The sequence below is a fragment of the Xiphophorus hellerii genome, chromosome 4 (genome assembly GCF_003331165.1).
Source record: "Xiphophorus hellerii strain 12219 chromosome 4, Xiphophorus_hellerii-4.1, whole genome shotgun sequence".
Taxonomy (NCBI): Eukaryota; Metazoa; Chordata; class Actinopteri; order Cyprinodontiformes; family Poeciliidae; genus Xiphophorus; species Xiphophorus hellerii.
The window spans coordinates 16,242,586-16,265,254 of NC_045675.1; the positions used below are offsets into that span (position 1 = coordinate 16,242,586).

General features: G+C 37.7%; 1 protein-coding gene and 1 long non-coding RNA gene across 2 annotated transcripts; one reads left to right on the forward strand and one right to left on the reverse strand.

Moving 5' to 3' along the window:
- Positions 1–55: 55 nt before the first annotated feature.
- LOC116718633 (uncharacterized) lies at positions 56–13,702 on the reverse strand. Its single transcript, XR_004338963.1, has 3 exons — positions 13,689–13,702; positions 2,053–2,057; positions 56–302 (listed from the first exon to the last, which is right to left on the reverse strand). It is a non-coding gene; the product is annotated as an uncharacterized LOC116718633 (long non-coding RNA).
- Positions 5,916–10,250, forward strand: polr2m (RNA polymerase II subunit M). Its single transcript, XM_032560779.1, has 4 exons — positions 5,916–6,270; positions 8,252–8,764; positions 8,856–9,078; positions 9,702–10,250. Exons 1-4 carry the CDS (start codon positions 6,161–6,163, stop codon positions 9,843–9,845), a joined length of 990 nt encoding a protein of 329 aa, XP_032416670.1. The 5' UTR covers positions 5,916–6,160; the 3' UTR covers positions 9,846–10,250.
- Positions 13,703–22,669: the final 8,967 nt, after the last annotated feature.

Genomic DNA, 22,669 nt, shown 5'->3' on the forward strand with positions numbered 1-22,669 from the left:
AGTTTTCACTCCATGTTGTTGTTGTTGATTTTTATTTTAAATTTTTATTTTCTGCAGCTGTGAGTGGTGAAACCTTAAACTGCTGCTGCTTAAATTACTCAACAGGTCGTTGCTAGGTGACCAAAGAAGGAATGAGTTGCTAGGTAACCAAAGAGTGGCTAAAACCTTCCTCTAAATGCATCTCCCAGAATGCTGTGCGGCACTGGCTCTGAATTCAGTGAATATTCTGTTTATCGAATATTGAATATTCTATCAGATGTATTATCTATTGATATTGAGAATGTGGGCCGTGATATATATTGCTATTGATTTAATATCCAGCTCTACCTCAGTGGCAGATTTATATTTGAAGTGACCTTTAATTGTACCATCATGTTTCTTCTGACAATAAGTAATGTTTTGCAGTGGCCCAGTCAAAGTCTCAGCTATAACCTGAGTGTGGGACTTGAGTCTGGAAGGCCTTGCAACCTTAAAAACACAAACATAAATTGTCAAACTACCAGTGAAAACATGCCCAAACCTGCTCAGTAATTATAAAAAGTTTTATATTGTCATAAAAAGTTTTTCTATGAATTATTGGGGCCTGCCATGCAAAGCAATGGCAGGAACCTATTGCTATTGTCGGAGAAAGTGTTTCTTTCTTCTTCTTTATTTTTCTTCCGTAACCGTTAATGCGGCTCATACTGCTGGGTGCACACCTACAAATGAGGTATCAAAACGTGCAGAAAATTCACGCCATTCCAGCTATTACTTTTGGTGGGATTTGGGCTTAACGTGGCGACATAATTCGCAAAAAACTACGAAAAAAACCCCATTATAAGTCAATGGGAAAAATCCTAGAAATACCCTATTTTTGAGGATTTTCTGTGTCGTCACAAATTCACCTAGAAATGCCATTCAAATTTCATTTTGTAGATACGTCTGTGATCTCTTCGAAAGTGAAGACGGCTCGTCGATACCAGTTATGGTTTGTCCACAATTTGCCTCTAAGCGACCCAAAGTTTCTCATTTTTCCTAAAGTTAGAGTGCGTCTCTGGCTGCTTAGAGTGAGAGATGAAGACAACTTTTTCAGCCCAAATCATTTTTGAAATCGCCATCACGCCCACAAATATCGCACGATTAGTATCAAAATCGGTCCTGACATTGATACGCCTGTCTGCTCCGGTAAAATGTTTTCGAAATTTATCTAGACCGTACGGTTTTCTGTCACGGTGCTTCAGAGCAAAGTCATGCGACAGGATTTTCTGAGGCTGTCTGAGGCTCTCTCCCATGTATTTGAATAGAATTTCAGATCTGGGCACAACATTTCTTTCTCTCATCGCTGTAAATGCTCTGAGTGAGGTACAGATATGAATCTCGGGACTATCGCAGAAGACACATAGGCCTCTCATACGCTTTAAACGCTTTTCGAATATGTATTACGGTTCCCCAACAGGAAGGATTTGTTTCCAATGCTTTTTGTCAGTAAAACGTGTTTGCTCAAACACACAATTGTGTGTTTGACAGCTCAGAGCTCAGAGCTCACACCCTGCTGAGACCATTATTTGCCATAGCAACGGATCTCAAGAGGCTATTGGCTGCTGGTTTGGACTACAAATACGCATCGCTGTAGTTCTATCTATAGTGGACCGCTCAGTTGAAACAGATCAGGACTGAACTGGCCTTTAGAACTAATTGCTGCTATGGGCTGTATATAACTGATTTAACTCAGTAACTGTTACACATGGGATTAGTTTTAAACTTTAAAATTAAGCATATTGAAAATTTCACAATAAAAGCCTTGAATATTTTTACATCATGTAATTGCTCTTTTTGGCTTTATTTGACTTTTTCATCCAAAGCACTGTTACACATGGTATTAGTTTGGCCCTTTGAAATGAAGCATACTGAAAATTTCAAAATAAAAGCCTTGAATATTTTTACATCATGTAATTGCTCTTTTTGGCTTTATTTGACTTTTTCATGCAAAGCACTGTTACACATGGGATTTGTTCGGAACTTTGAAATTAAGCATACTGAAAATTTCAAAATAAAAGCCTTGAATATTTTTACATCAACTACTTGCGTTTTCAGCATTATATAACTGATTTAACCCAATGACTATTACACATGGGATTAAAATAGACTGTTTTGCATGAGCAGCAGATAGATCCTCTATTGCACGTGTTAAACTCAAGGCCCGCGGGCCACATGTGGCCGGCTACGTCATTTTATGTGGCCCTCTCCCCCCTACCACCGTTTTACAGCCCCATTGATTGACTTAAAATAGGTTTTGAGCACGAATTGACTACAAACTACATATCCCATAATGCCTTCCGATTCTTACCAACCAACATTACGGCTTCTCGCCACTAGAGTGCAGCAGAGTCACCTCAAGCTGATTATTAATTTTCCCAGCGAATAAAACTGAAACATCGACAAGCTAAGAAGCTAAAGAGCGAAGTCCCGTGATGTTTCAATCGAGGACTTTTACCGTCTACTGCCCCCTGATTTGATGCCACAGCTTCGACTCCATGCAGCTCGTGTTTTGTCCACGTTTGGAAGCACCTATCTGTGCGAACAGATGTTTTCAATAATGACTTTAAACAAGGCCAAGCACAGATCGCGCATTACTGACGAAAACCTAAACGCCGTTTTGCGGATTGCCACAGAATAGAACTAAAACCAGACATGGACGAACTGACCAGGGGAAAACGGTGCCTGACATCCGGCCAGAAAACATTGGTAAGCACAAACAAACTACATTTAAATAGAATGAATGTAAAACCAAAACTCAGTATACTGGAATATGCATATAGTTTATTGATTTTGCTTGTGTTTTGTTTATTTACAGAACACAACACAATGAGGATGTGTGTGAGTTGGTGACAGGGTGAAGAGGGATCAGCGTTGTGTTCAAGGACAGGCAACATCACCTCATTGTTTTGTTCTTATGTGAAATGCATGTTCGTTGTGTAATAAATAACGAAAAAGTTTTGTGAATGAAGTTGAGAGTTAATATCAAAACTTGTTTTTTATTATTTGTCTGCTTATCTTCAAAGCAGACAAAGAATAATTTTCCCAGCGAATAAAACTGAAACATCGACAAGCTAACGAGCTAAAGAGCGAAGTTTAGCTGAGCAGTTTAAAAATACTGAGCATATTTTTAAACTGCTCAGTTTAAAAATACTGTAATTTTTAAACTGAGCAGTAATTTTACATCCATGCAAACTCAAATGTAATATTTAAAACTTGAATACATAAAATCAGTTATTTAACAATATGAGGTGTTGTTTAAAAATAAAAAAGATAGCAATTTCTTTTTATTGCAGAGACATTAGATTCTTAAATTTATGGTATTCTTTAAATGTTGTAATTTTGGTTCATTGTAAACTTTACCTGTAAAAAGTTTGTAGAAATCTTTAACATAAGGTCAATATATATTTTTAAACTGTAATATGTTGTGTGTGTGTGCGTTATTGAAAATTTATATTTGTGACAATCATTAGGTAAATGCTAATGAACTGCCTTCCTGCAGTTTATGAGCATTGAACTGTTACTAAACAGTTCAATGCAAGGTTCATTAGCGTTAGCATTTTAGCTTCAATAAGCTATTAGCTATTTATTTTACTTTTTAGCAATGTTTAGTATACTGAATGGAGTAAATCAATTACAGAAAATATCCTAGTGATTTCCCACATACTGATGAAAGCAATGACGCTAACATTAGCGTTTCTGCTGATTTTAGCTGATATACTTACTTTATAATACTGAATGGTGCACGTCCGCCTCGCTTAACGTTCTTGCGATTCTCCGCGTGCCACTGATTACGTTGCGGCGTTCTTTAGCGTCGACGCCGATTTGTAGCGTGACGACGCCGGGCCCATGCCCGACGGGCGCGCCTTGGCAGGCCCCGGCTAAATTTCTTCCGAAATTTTCTAGTTGGAAATGGTGTTGATCATTTTCAGTGTGCCGTTTTTCAAATAAATGTAAATAGAAACTTTTATTTTCAACTTAATACTCTTCTTAAAGTGTTTTCCAACTGGAAACCAACTTCTGGTTTAAATTAAATTAACTTTAAATCTAAATCCGTCTGGAGTATGGACACCTGTGGGCTTAACTGTAATTCATTTGGATTTAAAATGAAAATGTACTGCTTATCGTTCTCATTTACAGTGGATAAAGCTTTTACAAACCGATTTGCACAGGTAAACATGAAGTTTATGAAACACATTAATGAATCTTTGTTACCCCCTGGTGAACTTTTGTCACTTTTTCTGTTTTTTAATCACAATGGTGAAAATTAAAATCATAATACATCTTATTGTCTCTGCCAGGCATGATGGAAAAGAGTGTTATTGGTGATGAATGAAGTCAGCAGCTTTTGTAATAATACATGTAGCTCTCAGTGGGATGTAATAAACTGAATTAATTTTTTAATGTGTTTTTATATGTAGCCCATTTTCCACGCTTATTGAGCTAAAAATATCTGTCCTGGTTAGGGATTGATATGGTTAGTGGTTGTATTTCTAAATGTTTTTTATTTGTATATATTAAATGATATTTTTTGCTATTGTTCATGCCCTGTAAATAATATTTATTAACTAGCATTGTACCTTTGTGTACATATCCCACTGTCTCATATTGGTGGCGGGAATAAATATCTGTATTGACAACAGGGTTATCGGACATTTTGAGTACTAAGACTTTGCAGTTGTGCTTGTGTTGATAATAAAGTGACTGCCATTACTGAGCCACAAGCATTGCTTTCCACCTTCTGTGCCATAACAGACTGATTGTGACTGAGAGTACTTTTATAGATGATTTTAAAAAAGACACAAAGATTGTGTCGAAAATACATAAATGCTCATGCTAAATATGGACAGAAAAAAACATTTTGGAAGTGATTTAAATGATCATTTACACAAACCAACTAACTGCATGGTTCTTACAGGAAAGATGTGTATGTAAATAAATTCTTAATAACCTTAATAATACATTCAAACTTCAAGATTTCATCAAAAAGAATCAAAATAACCTGAGAAAAATTTGAATCAAAATCTGGTTGACTCGATGGGGTAGCATCAAAGTTTTAAACTACCCGGTCGAATTTCTAATTTCATTAATAAGCATATTGATACTGAATTTTGTAAATACGTAATAGAAATAAAGTCTGCTGTTTTTTTTAAACTGCAGCGGTGTGAGAAAGTAAGAAAAAACAAACCCTCATTTCAACAGATTTTGACCTTTGACACTGGCTGTGAGGGACACAGCTGTAACTTCTCGGTTAAAGTGTGGGCCATTGTCTGCTGAGCTAAATGAGAAATGGTTCGGTTCAGTGGTTGGAAAACATCCGGACAGGAAATGCAGCTGTGGAAAATCTGAGGCCGCGAAGCTGGAAAAGTTCAGACTGGTTTCACTGGTGGTCAGCCAACAAGAAATATCTAAACACCAACATCCCACTGAACATGTGAGATATTTTACAACCTGAAATAGGAGTACATTTGATCACATATCAACAAACCTCAATGTTCTATCAGAACTTTGTATGATAGACAAACACAAGGTAGTGCACAACAGTGAAGAAAAGTGGCTGTTTTCATAATATCCTCTGATCTACTGTATTCATTGTAGCTCAGGCTTTATGTTTATTTTCATTTTCCTGCTAGAGGTACAACCTTCACCACAGACCCCTTTAAAATTTTAACAGATTTTCTTCCAAGATTGTCCTGTTTTTTTGCTCCAGTGTCGTCTTCTCATTAACTCAACAAAAACATCCTCACAGCATAATATTGCATAAAATCATTCATAAAATCTCAATTGTGGTGCTGCTAACCAAATTTGGCCGGACGAGGGCAGCAAATACGCTTCTTTTGCTTCCATGGAAACGACGTACTTATGAATGTCAAACGGTGGGGGCGATAGAGCGCAGTTTGTGACATTTCACTTCCTCAAACGAAGAAGAAAACGGACTCTACTTTCAAATACTGTTGTGTCATGTGTGGTTTGGAGTGAAACCTCCTTCTCAGGCAGTTTTTATGGCTTTTTAATGATTAAGAATCTGTATCCTAGTAGCTGTGTTTTGTTTTTGTTTTTTTTTTAGATTTAGTACATGTTGATGTTAACTTGTCAACCGGAGCTGCCTCTGTTAGCGAATGGCTGTCAGTAGCTAAGAGCAGCGATGTCCTCATCGTGGACAGAGCGGCAGGGACAGGTTGGAGACCTGAGGAGCCACAGCTTAGAGGAGCTCCAGGAGCTGCTGCTCCGGCAAGAAAAGATCCTATCTAACAAGTGAGTACAGTAAAACACAATGGAGCTGTGATTATATTCGCTTTCTCTCTCCAATTGTAGCTTTTGTGTTTACTCTCAGATTAGCTAAGTATGGATTACTGAACTCATACAAGTGTGTTTTTTTTAGATATCAGAGGGATAAATAAATGTTAATAATGCCTTTGTAACACGTTTTTGTTGAGCTCCACTTGGAAAAAGTAATTATATTATGTTCAGGGTTCCGTCTCAGTTTGGTAAAGTAATGTGTACTTTCCAGCTGTGGAAAAGAATGCGTTTATGTATTCATCCATCACATAATCAATTTATCTGTTTTTTTTTTTACAGGTTCTATATTTAAAGTTTATTCACTGTACACACAAAATGACATGTTTGTATTTATATCTCATAAAAGATTACAAGGATTGACAACTCTGGAAATTAAAGACATTGAATTTTGGCATAAAACGTGTAAGAAAAAGGCTTCATGTGTAGTTGGCTGTATGTGTTGAAGCTGTATGCAGGCCTGAATCAATGGGATCAAGATGAAGTGAGGCAGGGCAACCATATCAACTGGCTGATGCAGCATATGTTCTTAAAAGTGTGATTAGGTCTGCAGGTTACTAATAGATGAGACTCAGGAGGAAGGCCTTAGACCTGTCAATCATGCATTCTCCTCCAACGTAACATTGTTTTTCCAATACAACTGTTTATCTGCTGTGATTAGTGGCCTTGCTAATTAGCTTAAGCAGTCATGACAGGCTCTGTTGTTGGTGTGAGTGGTATACACAAGAATTATTGACAGCACTAAGTCCCCCCTCCTGACTCTGATTGGTTGTTTCTGACTGAGCTGTGTATCTTGTGTATTTGCACTGGGAGAAGGCAGAGGAGCTCGATATTATTTTTCCACAGATTATTTGTGTTTTACCATACTGTCACGACAGTTTTAACGAGTATGTAATAAAACTTTTTTTTTAAAAGGCACATACTTCAGGTTTAACTTCTTTTCTATTTGTTTTATATTGTGTACATGCAACTTTTTATAAGTAGAGGGCACTATCGTACCACTGTTGGTCTGCTGGGGAGGTTGTAGTTTGTGGCTCTGGGCATGCGCAGTTCAGAATAAACGAGCTCTGGCCGTGGCGTCACGGTAATAGTTGTCACCTCTGTGGTTCACAAGTACAATAAAAGGCAAATCTTACAAACTAAAAATGATTTACAATGTAATGTAAATATATTGAAATTATTTTTGTAGTATTCCAAGCGACTTGTGATATGTGTAATTCGGACCGTTATTTTGTAGTTAGCATTTGTCTGTATTCGGTAGATTGCATGTTTCCGTCGTGTATTCGCCATTGTGATTATAGATGCATTTAACTGACATATTCAATCACGGCTGTTCCGCCTGTATTTAAATATTGTTACACTGTTAACATGTTAGTATATTTTGTGGTAATTATTAGTCATGAATGTGTTTTTTGCTGCAACTTCCGCGTCGTTAGTATCTGCCGTAGCGTTCGTAAATAACGTTCGTAACTGCTGTAACGTTCGTAAATGACGTTCGTAACTGCCGTAACGTTCGTAAATAACGTTCGTAACTGCCGTAACGTTCGTAACTGCCATAACGTTCGTAAATAACGTTCGTAACTGCCGTAACGTTCGTAACTGCCGTTCATATTCACCGTTATTAGTGAACATAATGCTTTTCTCTGGTTATTTTAATTTGAAATCAGTTTTCTTTTTGTAAATAACTTTTTTTATATTGTTAATTTATTTATCTTCTGTTTAAAAAAGTGGATTTTTTTCTTTATTTTTTTGTGCAGGATTAATTTTCTTTCATTGCAGGTACTCAAGACATTGTTGATTGTATATTTGTGTATGATTTGTATTTTGTGTTGAAAATGCAGGCAAAACAGAAATTGCTGCATAGTGGCATCTGTAACATATCAATGTACATATATTGTTTGATTAAGATAAAGCATAACAGATTTTTCTTGTTATGCAGGCGGTTCTTGCAGACTCTTCCTGACAAAGGGAAGAAAATCCGAGACTTTGCAGAGAAAGTGCGTCTTGCCATTGAACAGTGCAGTGAGGAGGAGAGGAGGCAGAGCTTGATGTCTGCATCCAGAGCAGAGTTACAGTCCAAGTATCACCAAGCTTTCTCTTACCAGCACCGTGCTGCACCCTTGACATCAGCAGCTTCACCCCTGAATGAAGAGAATGAGGGTGCTGCGGGCGATGGTATACAGGACACATCTTTGGACAAGCATCAGGACCAGCGTGTCTCCACATCAGAGACAGCTGCAGTGAACACCAAAGAAAGTGAACTTGTGGTTGCCTTGGACAGAGTTACTCTGTCTGAAGCGAGAGCTGATGAATTTAATGAACAATTAAACAGCAAGGCAAAAGATAACTACTTTCTTGTTAAGCAGCCAGCTAAAAAGCCTCACTATATGACTGTCCTAGAAAAAACCGAGAGGTCTGCAGCTCCCAAGAGGCAAAAATTCAAACCAAATCAGTAAGAGCACAACGTTTCATGAGTATTATTTTCTTGTTTCAATGTTCTCTCACTTTTTAATGAATACCATCTTCTCCTCCATATTATCCAGACTTCCCCACAGAAATGACGGCTCTCCATCAGGATCTTTGTCTCCTGGGCGTTCCTCTGGAACTGCGTCGCCGCTCTCCGCTCTGGACAGGAAGGAGCGCGACAGGAAACACCTGGATGACATCACTGCAGCCAAACTCCCTCCTCTTCATCACAGTCCAGCACAGCTTCTGTCTTTAGAAGAGTCGGCCGTTCTCGTCAGAGAACAGACAAAGAAACAGCAGGTTGGTTCAGCCTATAATATGTCTTTCTCTCAATTACTACAACTCCACAACTTTATCTGTTTGTTGTCTGCTGTGTTTTCTGGTTTTATGATGCTATTTCTTCACTTGTTCTCTGACAAACCTCTCAGATATTTGAAGAAGAGTCATTGTGAGAAGAGTTGTATTCTTTTCATAAATTTGACAACTTCCAAAGGCAATTGGTTGTACTCAGTTTTATTTGGGAGCATCAAAGTAAAAAGGCTGAATAGAGGTTCATGCCATACTTTTCAGATTTATATTTGTAAAAAAAACAACAGCCATGTTGTTGTTTTTCATACTCAAGGGGTCTGAATACTTTTGCAAAGCACTGTAGTGGCTAATTCACATTTTTTGCCGTTTATAATAATTGAGTCGGCTTTAGTTCTTTTCCATCACCACTAGAGGGCAGCATCCAGTCGCTGGTTGTCACAGCCAGACTCCTGAGTCAAACTCCTGTGCTGCTGCTGCTGCTGCTCCTTCTGGCTCCAAGTGGAGCTCTTTACCATTCATACTTAAAGGTTTTAACACCACTAGCTTTACTGCTGGTTCTCTGTTTACCAACCTTTTCATGTCAGCTGTCTTTCTGTCTTGGGGTTTATTTTCAGGAGCTGCAGGCCAAACTGGCCGCCCAGAAACTGTCTGAAGGACTGAAGATCTCTATGGGGAGCTACACTCCTGACGGTGGCCCCCTGGCCGCCTACAGAGAGGTTCACGATGAAGGATCCCACCTCTCATCTGAGGAGGACTGATTTTGGATGGACAGCTTGGGAAAACGGTGTAACCTTGGCCTCTGACGGAAAGAGGCTTTGGACCTCATGGTTCAGGGTTTTCCATTTCAAGACCAGAGAGAAAACCAGTCCTTCCTCACTGTGAATAGCTTTTAACCGTCAAACACTGAAGGAAACTGATTGTCACTAAATTTATGTTTGGACCAGTTGTTGCAAAGTCTTGCCAGTATAAAAGTACATTGAAGTGATGATGAGTCTTAAAATTATCAGTAATATTATAACATTCTGAGTCTGGTGTGGTTTATGTGAAGCTTCAGCAGCAGACACTATGCAACAATTAATTCACACCTTTACATGTTTTTCTCAGACCTGAGGGCTACAAGATGTCAAACGAAACTTAATAAAAGCTTCATTTTGAGCTTCTCACTGGCTTTGTCTTTACTGATCTACAAGTACAAGACATGAATGAGACATGTTTTGCTGCGTTTTTGTTCTTTTCTTTATTTTCTGTCTTTATGACAACACATTTGCTCCGTTGTGGGGTTCTTAAAGTCATGGCTAGGTAGACTTGTTTAATCCTGTTAATTAACATTTGTGTTCGGGCTTTACAGACATTTGTAGAACAGTTACAATTGCAGTTTTTGTCTATCAGTATATTTTAAAAAAGTATTACAGAAAAAGTAAATTTTTACATTACGTAAAATTTGAAAGTCAAACCTTCAAAGGGATTTAAAATAAGCTTATTGTTGACAGATCTTGCTTCCGTGTGAGCAAAGTGCTCTTGGGCACCCCCTGCTGGACTGGGGGTCTATACACTACCTTAGCTTGCTAAGCTTGCTATACTTTGGTCAGTTCTCAAACGTGATAAATCGTATTTATACCAGTAAATATAACATATTTTCAGTTACATACCATTCAATTCAGGTGTAAATGTAATTAATCAAATTCATTCAGTTAGTAAAATGTTATTTATTAGGAAGCCCAGCTGGTTGCGTACAGTTGGTGACTTTTAAAAGTGGGAAAATACACTTTGATGTAAATATCGCTTAGATTTATTTTACTTCACCTTCTACTACTTATATATTAAACCTGAGAAAACTGGCAATGTAAAAATGATTTTCTGGCCTATTTCTTTTATAATTGAATGCATGGTATGACCTGCAGAAAGTCCCATCTAAAGAAAATACAGACCCCATAAACCATAGAGATGTGATTAACTACCACACTTGAGTTATGTGGAATATTTCCTAGATGTAGATAAGGAAACGTCAAGGAAAATATATTTTAAAAATCCTTCTCATTTATCACCTTCAGTCTGTAATTCCAGCATTTCTATAAATAAACAGCATTGAGATGGAAATCTAAGTGGTCAAATAATAGAAGAATAGTTTTTTTATTTGGATAAATTAAAAATATCAAATATATTTTAGCTTTTTTAGGAGTGAGGAGGAGGGGGAGGACGGTGGCTACCAGTCAGCTCGCAGTAAAGCTGTGGTCAGCTGCAGGAACTTATATTTTTGAAGCGCTGTGAGATGTTATCAGACAGGAATCCATCACACGCTTGATAAGATTAATGTGGGGTAGTGAGTTATTAAGGCTTGATGGCTGAGACATCTGGACTGCATTTGGATCATGTTTTCGCTGGGAATGGCAGGCGATGACGGGACGGCAGCAGCCTAATGGAATATGGCAAACCCCATTTCTCAGCTGCTAATATATGGTAGATAAGAAATGCCAGCATCTTTCCAATCTGCCTTTCCTTTCCCGTCATCTGTCTCGCAGCTCTGCTAACTTTCCATATTTAAAGGGCCTGAAATGGGGGAGTAATAAGGAGGAAATAAGGCGCTGAGGCACCTTTGGAGGGGAAGTGAGGGTGGGTTTCTGCAGGTCACAGTTTGGTGACAGATGCCCCTTGATAACCTTTAGTAATTGTGGCTGAAGTAAGAGAGGAAGATGTTTTGAAGAGAGAAAGGAAACATGGAATGGCTGAGTATTTAGAAACTGTATCTGATGGGCCCACGGTGACGTTAGATAACTAATACATGATCACGCTCTGCAGAGGATCCTCTCTGCGCTGGGATTAATTACACGATACCTTGCTTACATACACTTGCAGACTGTTCTCAATTATGGCGCATATTTCTGCTGCAGCCCTTCTCTGCGCTCTCTGGCATGGCACTTGTTTCTAAATATCTGTAGAGGTTGTGAGGTGGAACTTAGCAGAAAGCCTTTTTTTCTAGGTTGTTTATACTTCAGATCCCAGACCCCTTGACTCAGATTAATAAGCTCCTCATGAAGTCGTCTGCAAGTGATTTGCTCCAACTCAGGGTCCGAAATCACACGTCCTGCGGGAGTAGAAATAATTTGCTGTTTGGGAGGGGAAACTGGAATGTGATTTCAAAACTTCGTCTTCAAAGAGCCGTCTGCTCAGCCTTAAATTAGATATACAGTATGATGTATAGACTGGCGTTTAATGTGAGTTAGTCCCTCAGCACAATGATTTGATTATGTCTGCCAGGTTGCAAAGTCTGAGCTCATTCTTTTTCCATTCTCTGATGTCTGTGTAATTTTTTCAGGGCATATAAGGAGATTAAATAATGCAGCACACGGCAGCTTTCTGCAGAGATGATTACAGCCAATCTCCACCAAACCCAGCGTCTGCACACCCAGGTTAAATCATCAGACTTTTGTGAGTTGAAACATTTGATGACAATAATAATGAATATGGTTTGGATTTACAGGGATGCTGACAAATAACTTCCCTCTTTATCTTCAGCTTTTTAGCAGACACATGACAATTTTAGTCTAAACTGATTTGCATTTGGAGCTTTTTATTATTTTATTCCAGATCATGATGCTGCCACCACCATGTTTCACTGTGAATGTGATGTTATTTTGGTTTAACAGTGTAAAGTTTTATTGACTTTTACATTGTTTTACCTAAGGGTGCACCAATGTATCGGCCAGCCAATGGTTTCCTTAATTTTAGGAGATCAGTGATCATGTATGCATGTTTGCAGTTATCAATAGTCACCCCACTTTTGCTAACTCAGTGACTTTCTTGCTATATTTAGCAACTATTCAGACAAAAATATTGGTACCTGCCATAATTGGCATTGGCAGGTTTGGCTTTTTCAAGATTGGTGAACAGAAATCGGCCAGAAAACTGCAATTGGTGCACCTGGGACGTGCACTGAAAACTAGCTAAAGCCATAAATGTTACAGTGTTCAGTGTTGGTTTACACTTTGTTTGTACCTATACAAATAGATAATAAATAAAAAAGAAGGTGCCGTCTTTGTGTCAGACTTAGCTTTGTGTTGTCACATGTAGAAAACAAGTTGTATTAATCAGAAATTTCTGAACTTCTTTTAGTGTGAGTCTGACTTTTAGCCTGGAGAAAGGTCCATCTTTAGTCATGTAAATGTTTTACATTTTCTATAAGGATGGATAACAGGGTACATATGCTGTGATGTTTTTGTGCTCTTGTCCCGATGATGCCTTTTGGTACAATCAAATCATTTTAATTCTTGTAACTTCTCTTCCAGCCATGTCTTTCACTAAAGGTTAAGATGAACCAGAGCAGCTGTGTGCTTCAGCAAAGTCTTTGTTTTTTATCGGTTTCCTGGAACATATTTTTGTTTGGTTTTCAATTTATTAATACCATTTTTAAAAAATCACTTTTTTACATGTCAAATATTAATTATGGCTGTGTGTAGACATTTTATAAACTGTGAAACCAGCTAAGTTAGAGATTTGTTTACTTGGACGTGTATGTTCCTCAATAAAAGCAAAACAAAGCAAAAAAGAACTGAAGGAAACTTGTTTGCTCCAGCATTACAGTGCTGAATATGTTGACGGGAAACAAAAAATAAAGAGCTTGTCGGTTTTAACTCATGCAAAATGAAAAAAAGAAAAAAACAATTAATATGCAAATGAGATGAGAAGCAAACATCTGTGACTTTGCGCTGGTAGGTGTCTGTGTTCTCCTGACAGGCCGACGAGGAAAGCAAATACTTTCCTGACAGGACGGAGGTGCCGAGCACTCCAGTTATCTCACCGTGAAACGAGTGTGTGTGAGTGTGGGTGGGGGTGTGTGTGTGTGTGTGTGAGACGGTGAGCCAGCTCATAGTTCATGTCATGTTTGTTGGCTGCCTCAGGAAGCATGATATGTGGCTGCAACACTCACGAGGGTCCTGCAGCTGTCTCATAGAGAATGTGGACGGGAAAATAATGCCTGACTGCAGGGTTGATCTGTTAAGAAGAAGATGGTGTTTGGAAGTGAGTGTTGGTTTTAAAAAATAGTCAGAGGGATGATTTATTGCAATTTTATATTCTCAAGATGTTCTTAGCATCCATAAGAAGGCTAGACTGTTCAATGAGAATCTACTCAGAGCTTTTTCTGTGAATATTTTTGTTAAATGTGGCTCACAGACGCTGAAATCAAGCTGGAATCTGATAATAATGTTAAAAGATACCATCACAAATGCAACGTCTGTGATTAATGTTTTGTTTTTTACTAAGTACTTTGAACAACATATAAGAATATGACTTTGGTGGTTTTTATCTAAGCAACTTTAAATGTGTTTTTAAAATCTAAAGGTATTTAAAAAAAGTCTAAGAAAAGGCATTTTAGTTAAGAATAACTTTAATCTACTGTACCATAAACCAGGAGTAAAGATAATGTTATAAAGCTCTAATATTTCTTCATTAATCTGTTTTCTCAAACATAATCATTGATTTTAGGTTTAGTCCTCCTAGGAAAGCAATATTTCAGCAGCTGTTTGGGATTTATGCATCTGTCTGGATGATCTTTCTTATCATGTAGAAACTAACATCAGTTTTCCAAAAAGACAGCAGAAATGTGGATCCATCTGATTACAGAACATCAATATGCAATCTGTCAAAAACGAAAAACTAAAACACCTTTTTGCTTCAGTTCTGCTTTATAAATATGGAGAAGTTGAAGCAGGTTACTGACATTATAAAAAGACCAAAAACATTACAAATGTTGGAGATGACAAGTGTTACAATGGACAAGGATTTCCTCTGTGGAGAAAAATGAAGCAATTCAAAATAATCAAGCAATATTTTCACCTGTGTTTCTTATTTTATTCACATTTAAACTTTTGTCTCTGGTCCATTTGACCTTGTGGTGATTTCTAACCAGTTACTTTTACCTGTTAGTGCTTTCAAATTTCAGGTTTTTGGTTGTAGGTCTGGGATTAGTTGCACCTTTCACATTATATTTTTATCATCTCAAATGCTATTTTAACAGTAGAGCCAGTTTTCTGCAATTAATAATGCAACAAATGCTCTAAATCCTTCTGTTAATCTTCATCCTCTTATCATAATTTGGATTTAATAAGTGTAATCAATAACAAATTATTATTTTAGTTAGACGTTTGTGTTTCAGATAAACACATCTGCTTCTAATAGAGTGATGAAATACAGATGTTATTTTACTATACATGCGCTGCTTTTTTTTTTTTTTTTTTATAATGTTGGACTGTTTTTTTCCCCATTAGGGTATTTTCTTTGCCAAATAATTAGCAGGTTTAATGTAAAAGTAGTTAAACAACCCACAGTATTTCTGTAGGACTCGAATGTCACAACACATGCCTTATGTTTCTTTTTTCTTGGAATAATGTTTACAGTGGAGAAGCCATAAAACTCACCACAAATGGAAAAGGCATGGTGTGGCTGTAATGAGTTATCCATGTTGCTGCTCTGCAGGCGCAGTACTCTCAAGTCACCACAGGATGGCAGTGGTGGATCTTCTGTCTGCTTTGGTTTGTCACGTTTACGCCATGATTTGCTTTTAAAAAACCACCAGTTCTGAGAATTAACTAAGTAGTTACACATTTTATCAAAGTCGTCTAGCTTTGAGGAGCAAATGTGAGGCCAGAACCTTTTGGGTATTCTGAATGATCAACATCTGTTTGAGCCAAATTCACCTCTTGATTCCAGGTAATGAGCCTCAGAGATAGGGATCCTTCTCCAGGACGGGCTCCAGCCTTTCCATCCGTCACAGAGCAGATAAGAGCTCACAGTCTGAACTCGTGTCTCTCACCATGACGGGAGATCGTACAAATATGATCCGGACACATGTGTGCTTGACAGCCCTCCCACACTCTCTGCTTGGCCAGCTTTGCATAACAATCCTGAGGCCCTAGGAAGAAAGGATGGAGAAAGTGAGGAGGAGGAGGAGGAGGGGTGAAATGGGTTGAGGCCCGTGATGCGGAGCGTGGGCCAAGAAGCTGCCAGGATCCCAGCCGCTCCATGTCTGCCCTGGCACAGCATTAAGCAGGCTGTTTTGGGGCCTGTCAAAAGCTCATCATGGCAAGGAAGCCGCCTCTGTGGGGGGGAGGCGGGGGGCCAGGGCCCGGCAGGGGGCAGAAACCAGAGAGCCGGCCTGGCAGCCTGGTCTTACGGACCAGGATCACTCTTATTCTTGTACTCTCATTAATGTTACAACAACAATGAACTCACATCCAACTTCTTTAAAATGTTTTTTACACTCCTCTTTCGGTTTATGTGCTCTCTTCATCTTGAATTTTGTGGTCTGTAAGTGACGGGGTCTTTTTAATGCTCTGGAAGCATCTCCTCTATAAAATTCGACAAAACACCAAGCCTGTTGCCTAACAAATTCTGCTAGATGATAAATTATAGTATTGTTGTTTTGAGACAATTCTCGAGTAATACATTGGTCATGGCATAATAATGCAAGAACACATTCTCATAGATCAATAAACTTTAAATTTTATTTAACATTTAACGCTGGAGGTGGAAGACATTTTAAATATCCAAAATAAATAAACAAAACAACAAATAAAATGAATCATGAGGTCTTTGGGCAGACTTAAGATTTCTGTTGTCCAGTTTGTGGTAGAAAAAGAGAAAAACGATAAATCACACACAACAGCTCACAATGCTTTTCTACATGCTTTTATGTTTTAATATTGTCCAACATGAGCCAGCTCAAAGTGTAAGAAAACGTTGAGAGCGCTCAGATTTACAGAGAACAGGTATGCGAACGCACCACTTGTAAACATCCTAAGGAAAATGTTTCACACTATAAATGTCTGTCGATCAATAAGTAAGGTCATTTTTTTCTTAATATGCACCTAAAAGTTGTCTGTTGTCCAGAATTGGATTATTTTTATTTCAATCTGCCCAGACAAAGTTGTCAGAAACTCAAAAATTTGATGTTTTTTTCAGTCAGTGAACCCAACAGGCTGCGGTAATGACACTCACCTCAAGGTTATGCTGTGAGAAAGAGACTCAAACTGAACTGTGTTGGCATTTAAACAGAAAATGACACACCAGGACAAGTTGAAACATGTAGGCTGCAAGAGAGTGAGAGAGAGCAAGACTTTCAGCGTAAACTTTCAGAGTAAAGCAAACGTTCCCCGTTTTATGCTTTTGAGGTTTTAGTCTCTGGATTTGGACAAGTTTCACTTCACTTTACGTCACTTATTGGATTTAAGCAGCATGCCAGTGTATTTGCGCTCATCTAGAGTTGGTGTTATCCAGGGAGTATCACAGTTAAAGTTAATGCAACCTTGCTTGGGAGCGTCCCAATTACAAAACACTACAAGTTTGCTATTAATTCAGTATTTTGCTTTTGCTTTCCTGAAAATACACTGGCCAAATCCTGCTCATGCTTCAGTCTGCATACTAAAAATCTGCTCTAGTAACACTTTATTTCCCATACCAGCGTTTCACATCTGTGGAGTGTCAGTGCTGTGCAGATCTTTGAGAAGGAACTTACTATTTGTTTTGCAAAATTATGATCATAAAGCCTGCATTGGGCGTTTCAAATTGGCCCCGGGTCTAATGTGCTACAACAACAGTAAAACTACGCAATAAAAACACAACAATTTGAAATCCTCCTCTGTCCAACAATTATGCGGGCTATATGGAGCGGCTGGCTCGTTCCTGAGCTGTACTGTTGTGACCATTCCAAGCCCCGAGGCCAGGTGTTTTTGATTGCAATATAGCATGTTGGAGTGCACACTCTGCAGAACAGCTCTGGATTTCTGATAAACCAGATGAGACTGAGTGGGAGTGGGAGGCCCTTATTTATTCATTAATGTTCTGTTTTCTCAGAGAGAGAGCCTGACAGAGAGACAGGCAGCTACACCCTCTTTTCAGATGACATCCTTTGCTGAGTAATTACATTCCAGCTGATATACAACATTTCAGTGAGCAAAGTGTTTTTGGGGTAAACACCTACGGACACAGACAGATTTTATAGTTTAAAGAGGCAACGAGTGAGCATAGAAGAAAAAGAGACAACAATTACTTCACTTTTATTCCATCAAACCTTTCTTGTTGTGGATGTTCTGCAGCTGTTTCTGAGACATTCAGGATCTTGAAAGGAAACTTTCATAACACAGAAATACAAAAAAATATTGACATTTGTGAATATATTCAGCTCTGGAAAAAAATGAAGAGACCACTGCACTGAACTCCATCGAAAACCTTGTTGTTATTCCACCAAATACTGATATCTGAACTCTTCCTGAGTTAAAACATCAGTATTGTTGTTTCAACATGAATATGAACTTGTTTTCTCTGCATTATTTGAGGTCTGAAAGCGCTCCATCTTTTTCGTTATTCACTGCAACTAAATCCTACATTTTTGCTTGGAATTTCAGAGACATGTTAGTAGTTCATAGAATAAAAGAACAATGTTCATTTTACTCAAACATATCTACAAAAAGTAAAATAAGAGAAACTGGTCATTTTAAGTGGCCTCTTAATTTTTTCTAGAACTGTATGTAAAATTCAGTTATAAAAATGTCAGTCTTAGCTGCTGTAAAGATGACTTTAGTTACATCTGAATAAGCTAAAAAGGTCATAACCCCTGTTTTTTATTTTGAAAACAAGTCACCGAATGCGTCAGGGGAAATATGTAATTTTGCTGGAGCCTTTAACCAATCATTATTGTCTTGTAGGTCTGAGTTACTCCCAGTTTTCCATTAGTAAATGTGACTGGCAGTTGAATTTCCCAGTTCAGAGTAAAACTTGAATGCAGCATAAGTGACATCTTTGATGTTGACCATTTGGAGTTGAAAACAAGAGAAGAAGGAACGCATTAAAGCAGGATGATGTTAGGATGCTGTTACACATGGGAGTAAAACAACTTAACATACTGACAGGCAGGAGTGGCCTTTAAACAAAACAAAAAACAAAATGCACTTTCCATATATCTGGTCACATTGCTGTCAAATAACAAAACTCAGAACATCTACACCCAGCTTAAGTTTCCCTTAGCCATAACAAGAGCAATGTATTTCCAGGATCTGACAGTGGAGTCTAATTCCTGCAGTGTGTGTACTGTCATCTCCGTAGTCCCTAAGCTAAACTCATAAAAGCTGTCTTCCTGTTCTTTCTTAGCTGTCAGCACAGAGCAGAACAACATGACAAAGATGGTCATGACCAATGAAGAATTTATTAAACTCTGACAAGCATTTACAAGCTGCATCTGGTCCTGATTCTCATGTGTATACATCTCTGCGTCAGCCCCTGCAGGTGCCACTGCGCTGGTTAACAGGCCAGTTCTGGATGCACTGCAGACAGGATAAAGAGAGCGCGCTCACGTCGGCCTCCTGCGTGTTTTCTGCAGATAATAGTAAGATGATAATGGCTGTGCAACTGCGGCATCTACCATAATTCCTTTCAAAGCTTATTATTAATGAGAACAAAGTATTCCAGGGGAAATACAGTGCCTATAAAAGTACTAATCCACTTGGATGTTTTACCCTTTTATTACTTTTGCAAATCAATCGTGATCAAAAGAAATTTCAAATAAAAGAAAAAACCTCTCTTTAATGTTAAAGTAAATACTGATTTCTACAAAAATAATGACAACTAATATATGTCTCAATCAGATATTTTCCTAAACTCAGGTTTAGAAAGTCACAATCATTTCAAGGATTTAATAGCAATAGATTTAATAAAGAAGTGTGTTTTAGTGTATCTAATATTTATGACACAAAGTGCCTCCCTGAATGAAGTGATAGTCGTATATAAGAGTCCATGACTGGTGTGTTTATTCAGCTGAATCTGTAAGCGCTCTCTTCATTAATCTCCCGACAGATGCATTGATGCACCGCAGCCTTTCACCTGTGCACATGGTAAAAGTGATGTATTTAACGTCTGACACATGCTGGGAAAAAGCAGTGAACATGACGTGACTCAGCTGCGTAATTCTCTTTGTTGTTTTGAAATAACCACTACAAAGCCAGGACTCTTTTTGATGTGGTGTTCTTATTATTTTGCTTCTCTGTAACTTACAGAAACGTCTGCAGTGTAATTTCTCTTAAGCGGGTTTTTTAAGGACCTCATGGGAGGTAAAAAACAAAATAACTTTTTTTAGAGGGAAAGATGCAGTGTTGTGTGTTAAACTGTCCTCCTGCTGATTATATCCAGGTTTGATTCCATCTATGCATTGGAGGAGTACAAACTTATAGAAAACTGATGAGAACGCTTATAAATTAAAGCACAAATTTCAAGTATTTCTTTGGATTAATCTAGAATAAGAAACAGTAATTACTTTAATAATTCATAATATGTACAGATGTTAATTTTTATTACTATTTAACATACAAAATGCCTTCAATTTGAAACTTCACCTGCAGGAACTGCTCATTTAAAAGTGAGCTTGCCATAACTTTTACCTCAGGAATGTCAAACTCATTTTGGGCCGTATCAAAAATCTGAATATTCTTAAAGGGCCGGTTGTGTCAGAATGTTTTAATAAAACCCATTTAACTGTTAAAATATCAATTAATAGCAGTCCTTCAAGGATTTTGTGATTGTTTTTATGGTTTTTGTAATCAAAATCCCATATTTTGGATGCTAATTTTGTGCTAATGTATGATGGTAAAAGTGACTTTTTATTACTTGCCGTATCGATCACGGACTATAACTTGACATCAAGTCAGGCTGAGGCAGCAGTCAATTAAAATTTAATTTGTGGTAACACGTTACTTGACAGGGTGTGCATAATATGGATATTACACTGTCATAAATATGACATAACATCTGTTATGAACATGGAGTCTTTATGAATTCTATGACATGTCATTTGGTAAATAATGACACTTTTAATGCAAAGTTGCTCTAAAAGTTGCATTGAAAGTACATTAAAAGTGCCAACTTTGCATTAAAGTTTCATTATTTATCGAATGACACTTTATGACAACAGTCATAAACGTTCATGTTCATGACAGGTGTTATGTCAGTCTTATGCACAGCCTGTCAAATAAAGTGTTACCAAATTTGCAGTAAAATCTGAAATAATGTGGGGATTTGTTGTCTTTGTGTGAATGTTGAGGATCTGTGAAAAACTGGAGGGACTTATTGATTTGGAGTCCAGAGGGCCACAAAAAAAGCTACGGCGGGCCAGATTTGGCCCCCGGGCCTTGAGTTTGACACGTCTGCTTTAGATGCAGACAAAGAAGCTTCTTTTTCCCACTGGTGGACTCTGCAGGATGTGATGGCTTTTATGACCTCAACGTATTATGTTCAACAAAGGTTTTGTCAGAAATCCTGCCAAACTATGTATTACACTATTTGTTAAAGTTCTCTCATGTGAATTATCTTATTTTGGTTCATTTCAAAGTTCAGGAACCTTTGAAGTAATTTATGATTACTCCAACCCCTGAAAATGATTTTGGCTTTTTGTTCAATGGCATAACTAAACGCTTCAGATGTTGTGTCATGGAAAAAAATATTTTATTTTTGATATTTTTGGCCTAAAGAATTTGGTTTGAAGTAAATCAGAGCTGTCCAAACGTTCTGGAGCCACAACTGTGAAGTTAAAAGTAGCTGTGGGTCTCAAAAGTTTTACCTCTTTTGTTATTAAAAATAGAGAAACAATTCTTTTGTAAAAACAAATTAAATATGCAATATTGTAATGAAATGTACTAGCCTGATGAATCATTTTAGATTTATTCTAGGCTACAAATAACATACTAGACTCTTTTAAAATGTTTTTTGGTCTATTTTAATAGATTTTACTTTAAAGTAAAAGTTACTTGATGTTTTTATTATCTGTCAGTATTTTAAATAAAAGGAAAAAATGTGGCTGTTAAGAAGAAATAGTTTCTAACTTTTGCTTGTGTTTTCTTTTTTAATATTGTTTTAATTCTTTCTTTTCTTTTTGTTCAGAGAAATTTTAATTTTAGTTTGCTTTAAGCGTTTCACCATCAACAGTCTGGCGAAATAAATTTGTGATACTTTTGAATCATGGAGAAGGGCCGCACAGAATCATTCGAAGGGCCGCAAAAGGCCCCCGGGCGGCACTTTGGAGACCCCTGGAGTTAATGATAGAATATAGTGGCACCCAAACATTTTTCTTTGGTGCAGCTTTGTGACAAAGCCTGTAGTGGATTCTGATATAAAATGTATGGGTGGTTTGAAAGGGATGGAACAAACCAATCAACAATTAAACTTATTTTTTGTTGAATAAAACGATCATTTAATCATTTAAATGATTAAACTTATTACTTGTTTCCTGAACAAGTTTTCTGGTGCTTTTATTCATGTGCAGGCAATGGAAAGTTGGCACCTGAGATAAAGGCGTGTTTGTTGTCCTACAGGAAGTAAGGCACAAGTTATTCTGTGAATTCTTCTTTTCCTTTGGATAGCGTGACTGAGCAATACCTCTAGTTATGCTCAACTAGCAAATTTGAAGGAATTGTTTATCCACGAACTGGGAACATTTCTGTGGATGTTTGTTTTATGCAAACAACCATGAAAGGAAGATAATAGTTGTGGGAGTAATGGCAGAAGGAAGGTGTTACCCAGGGTGGCGTCCATGCAGGAACCACCA

What these genes read in the sequence shown, in the direction of transcription:
- polr2m (XM_032560779.1), top strand. Translation starts at nt 6,161, where the DNA reads ATGTCCTCATCGTGGACAGAGCGGCAGGGACAGGTTGGAGACCTGAGG. An exon ending in CAAAAATTCAAACCAAATCA is followed by an intron (nt 8,765 to 8,855) that starts GTAAGAGCACAA and finishes CATATTATCCAG; the next exon opens with ACTTCCCCACAGAAATGACG. An exon ending in AACAGACAAAGAAACAGCAG is followed by an intron (nt 9,079 to 9,701) that starts GTTGGTTCAGCC and finishes GTTTATTTTCAG; the next exon opens with GAGCTGCAGGCCAAACTGGC.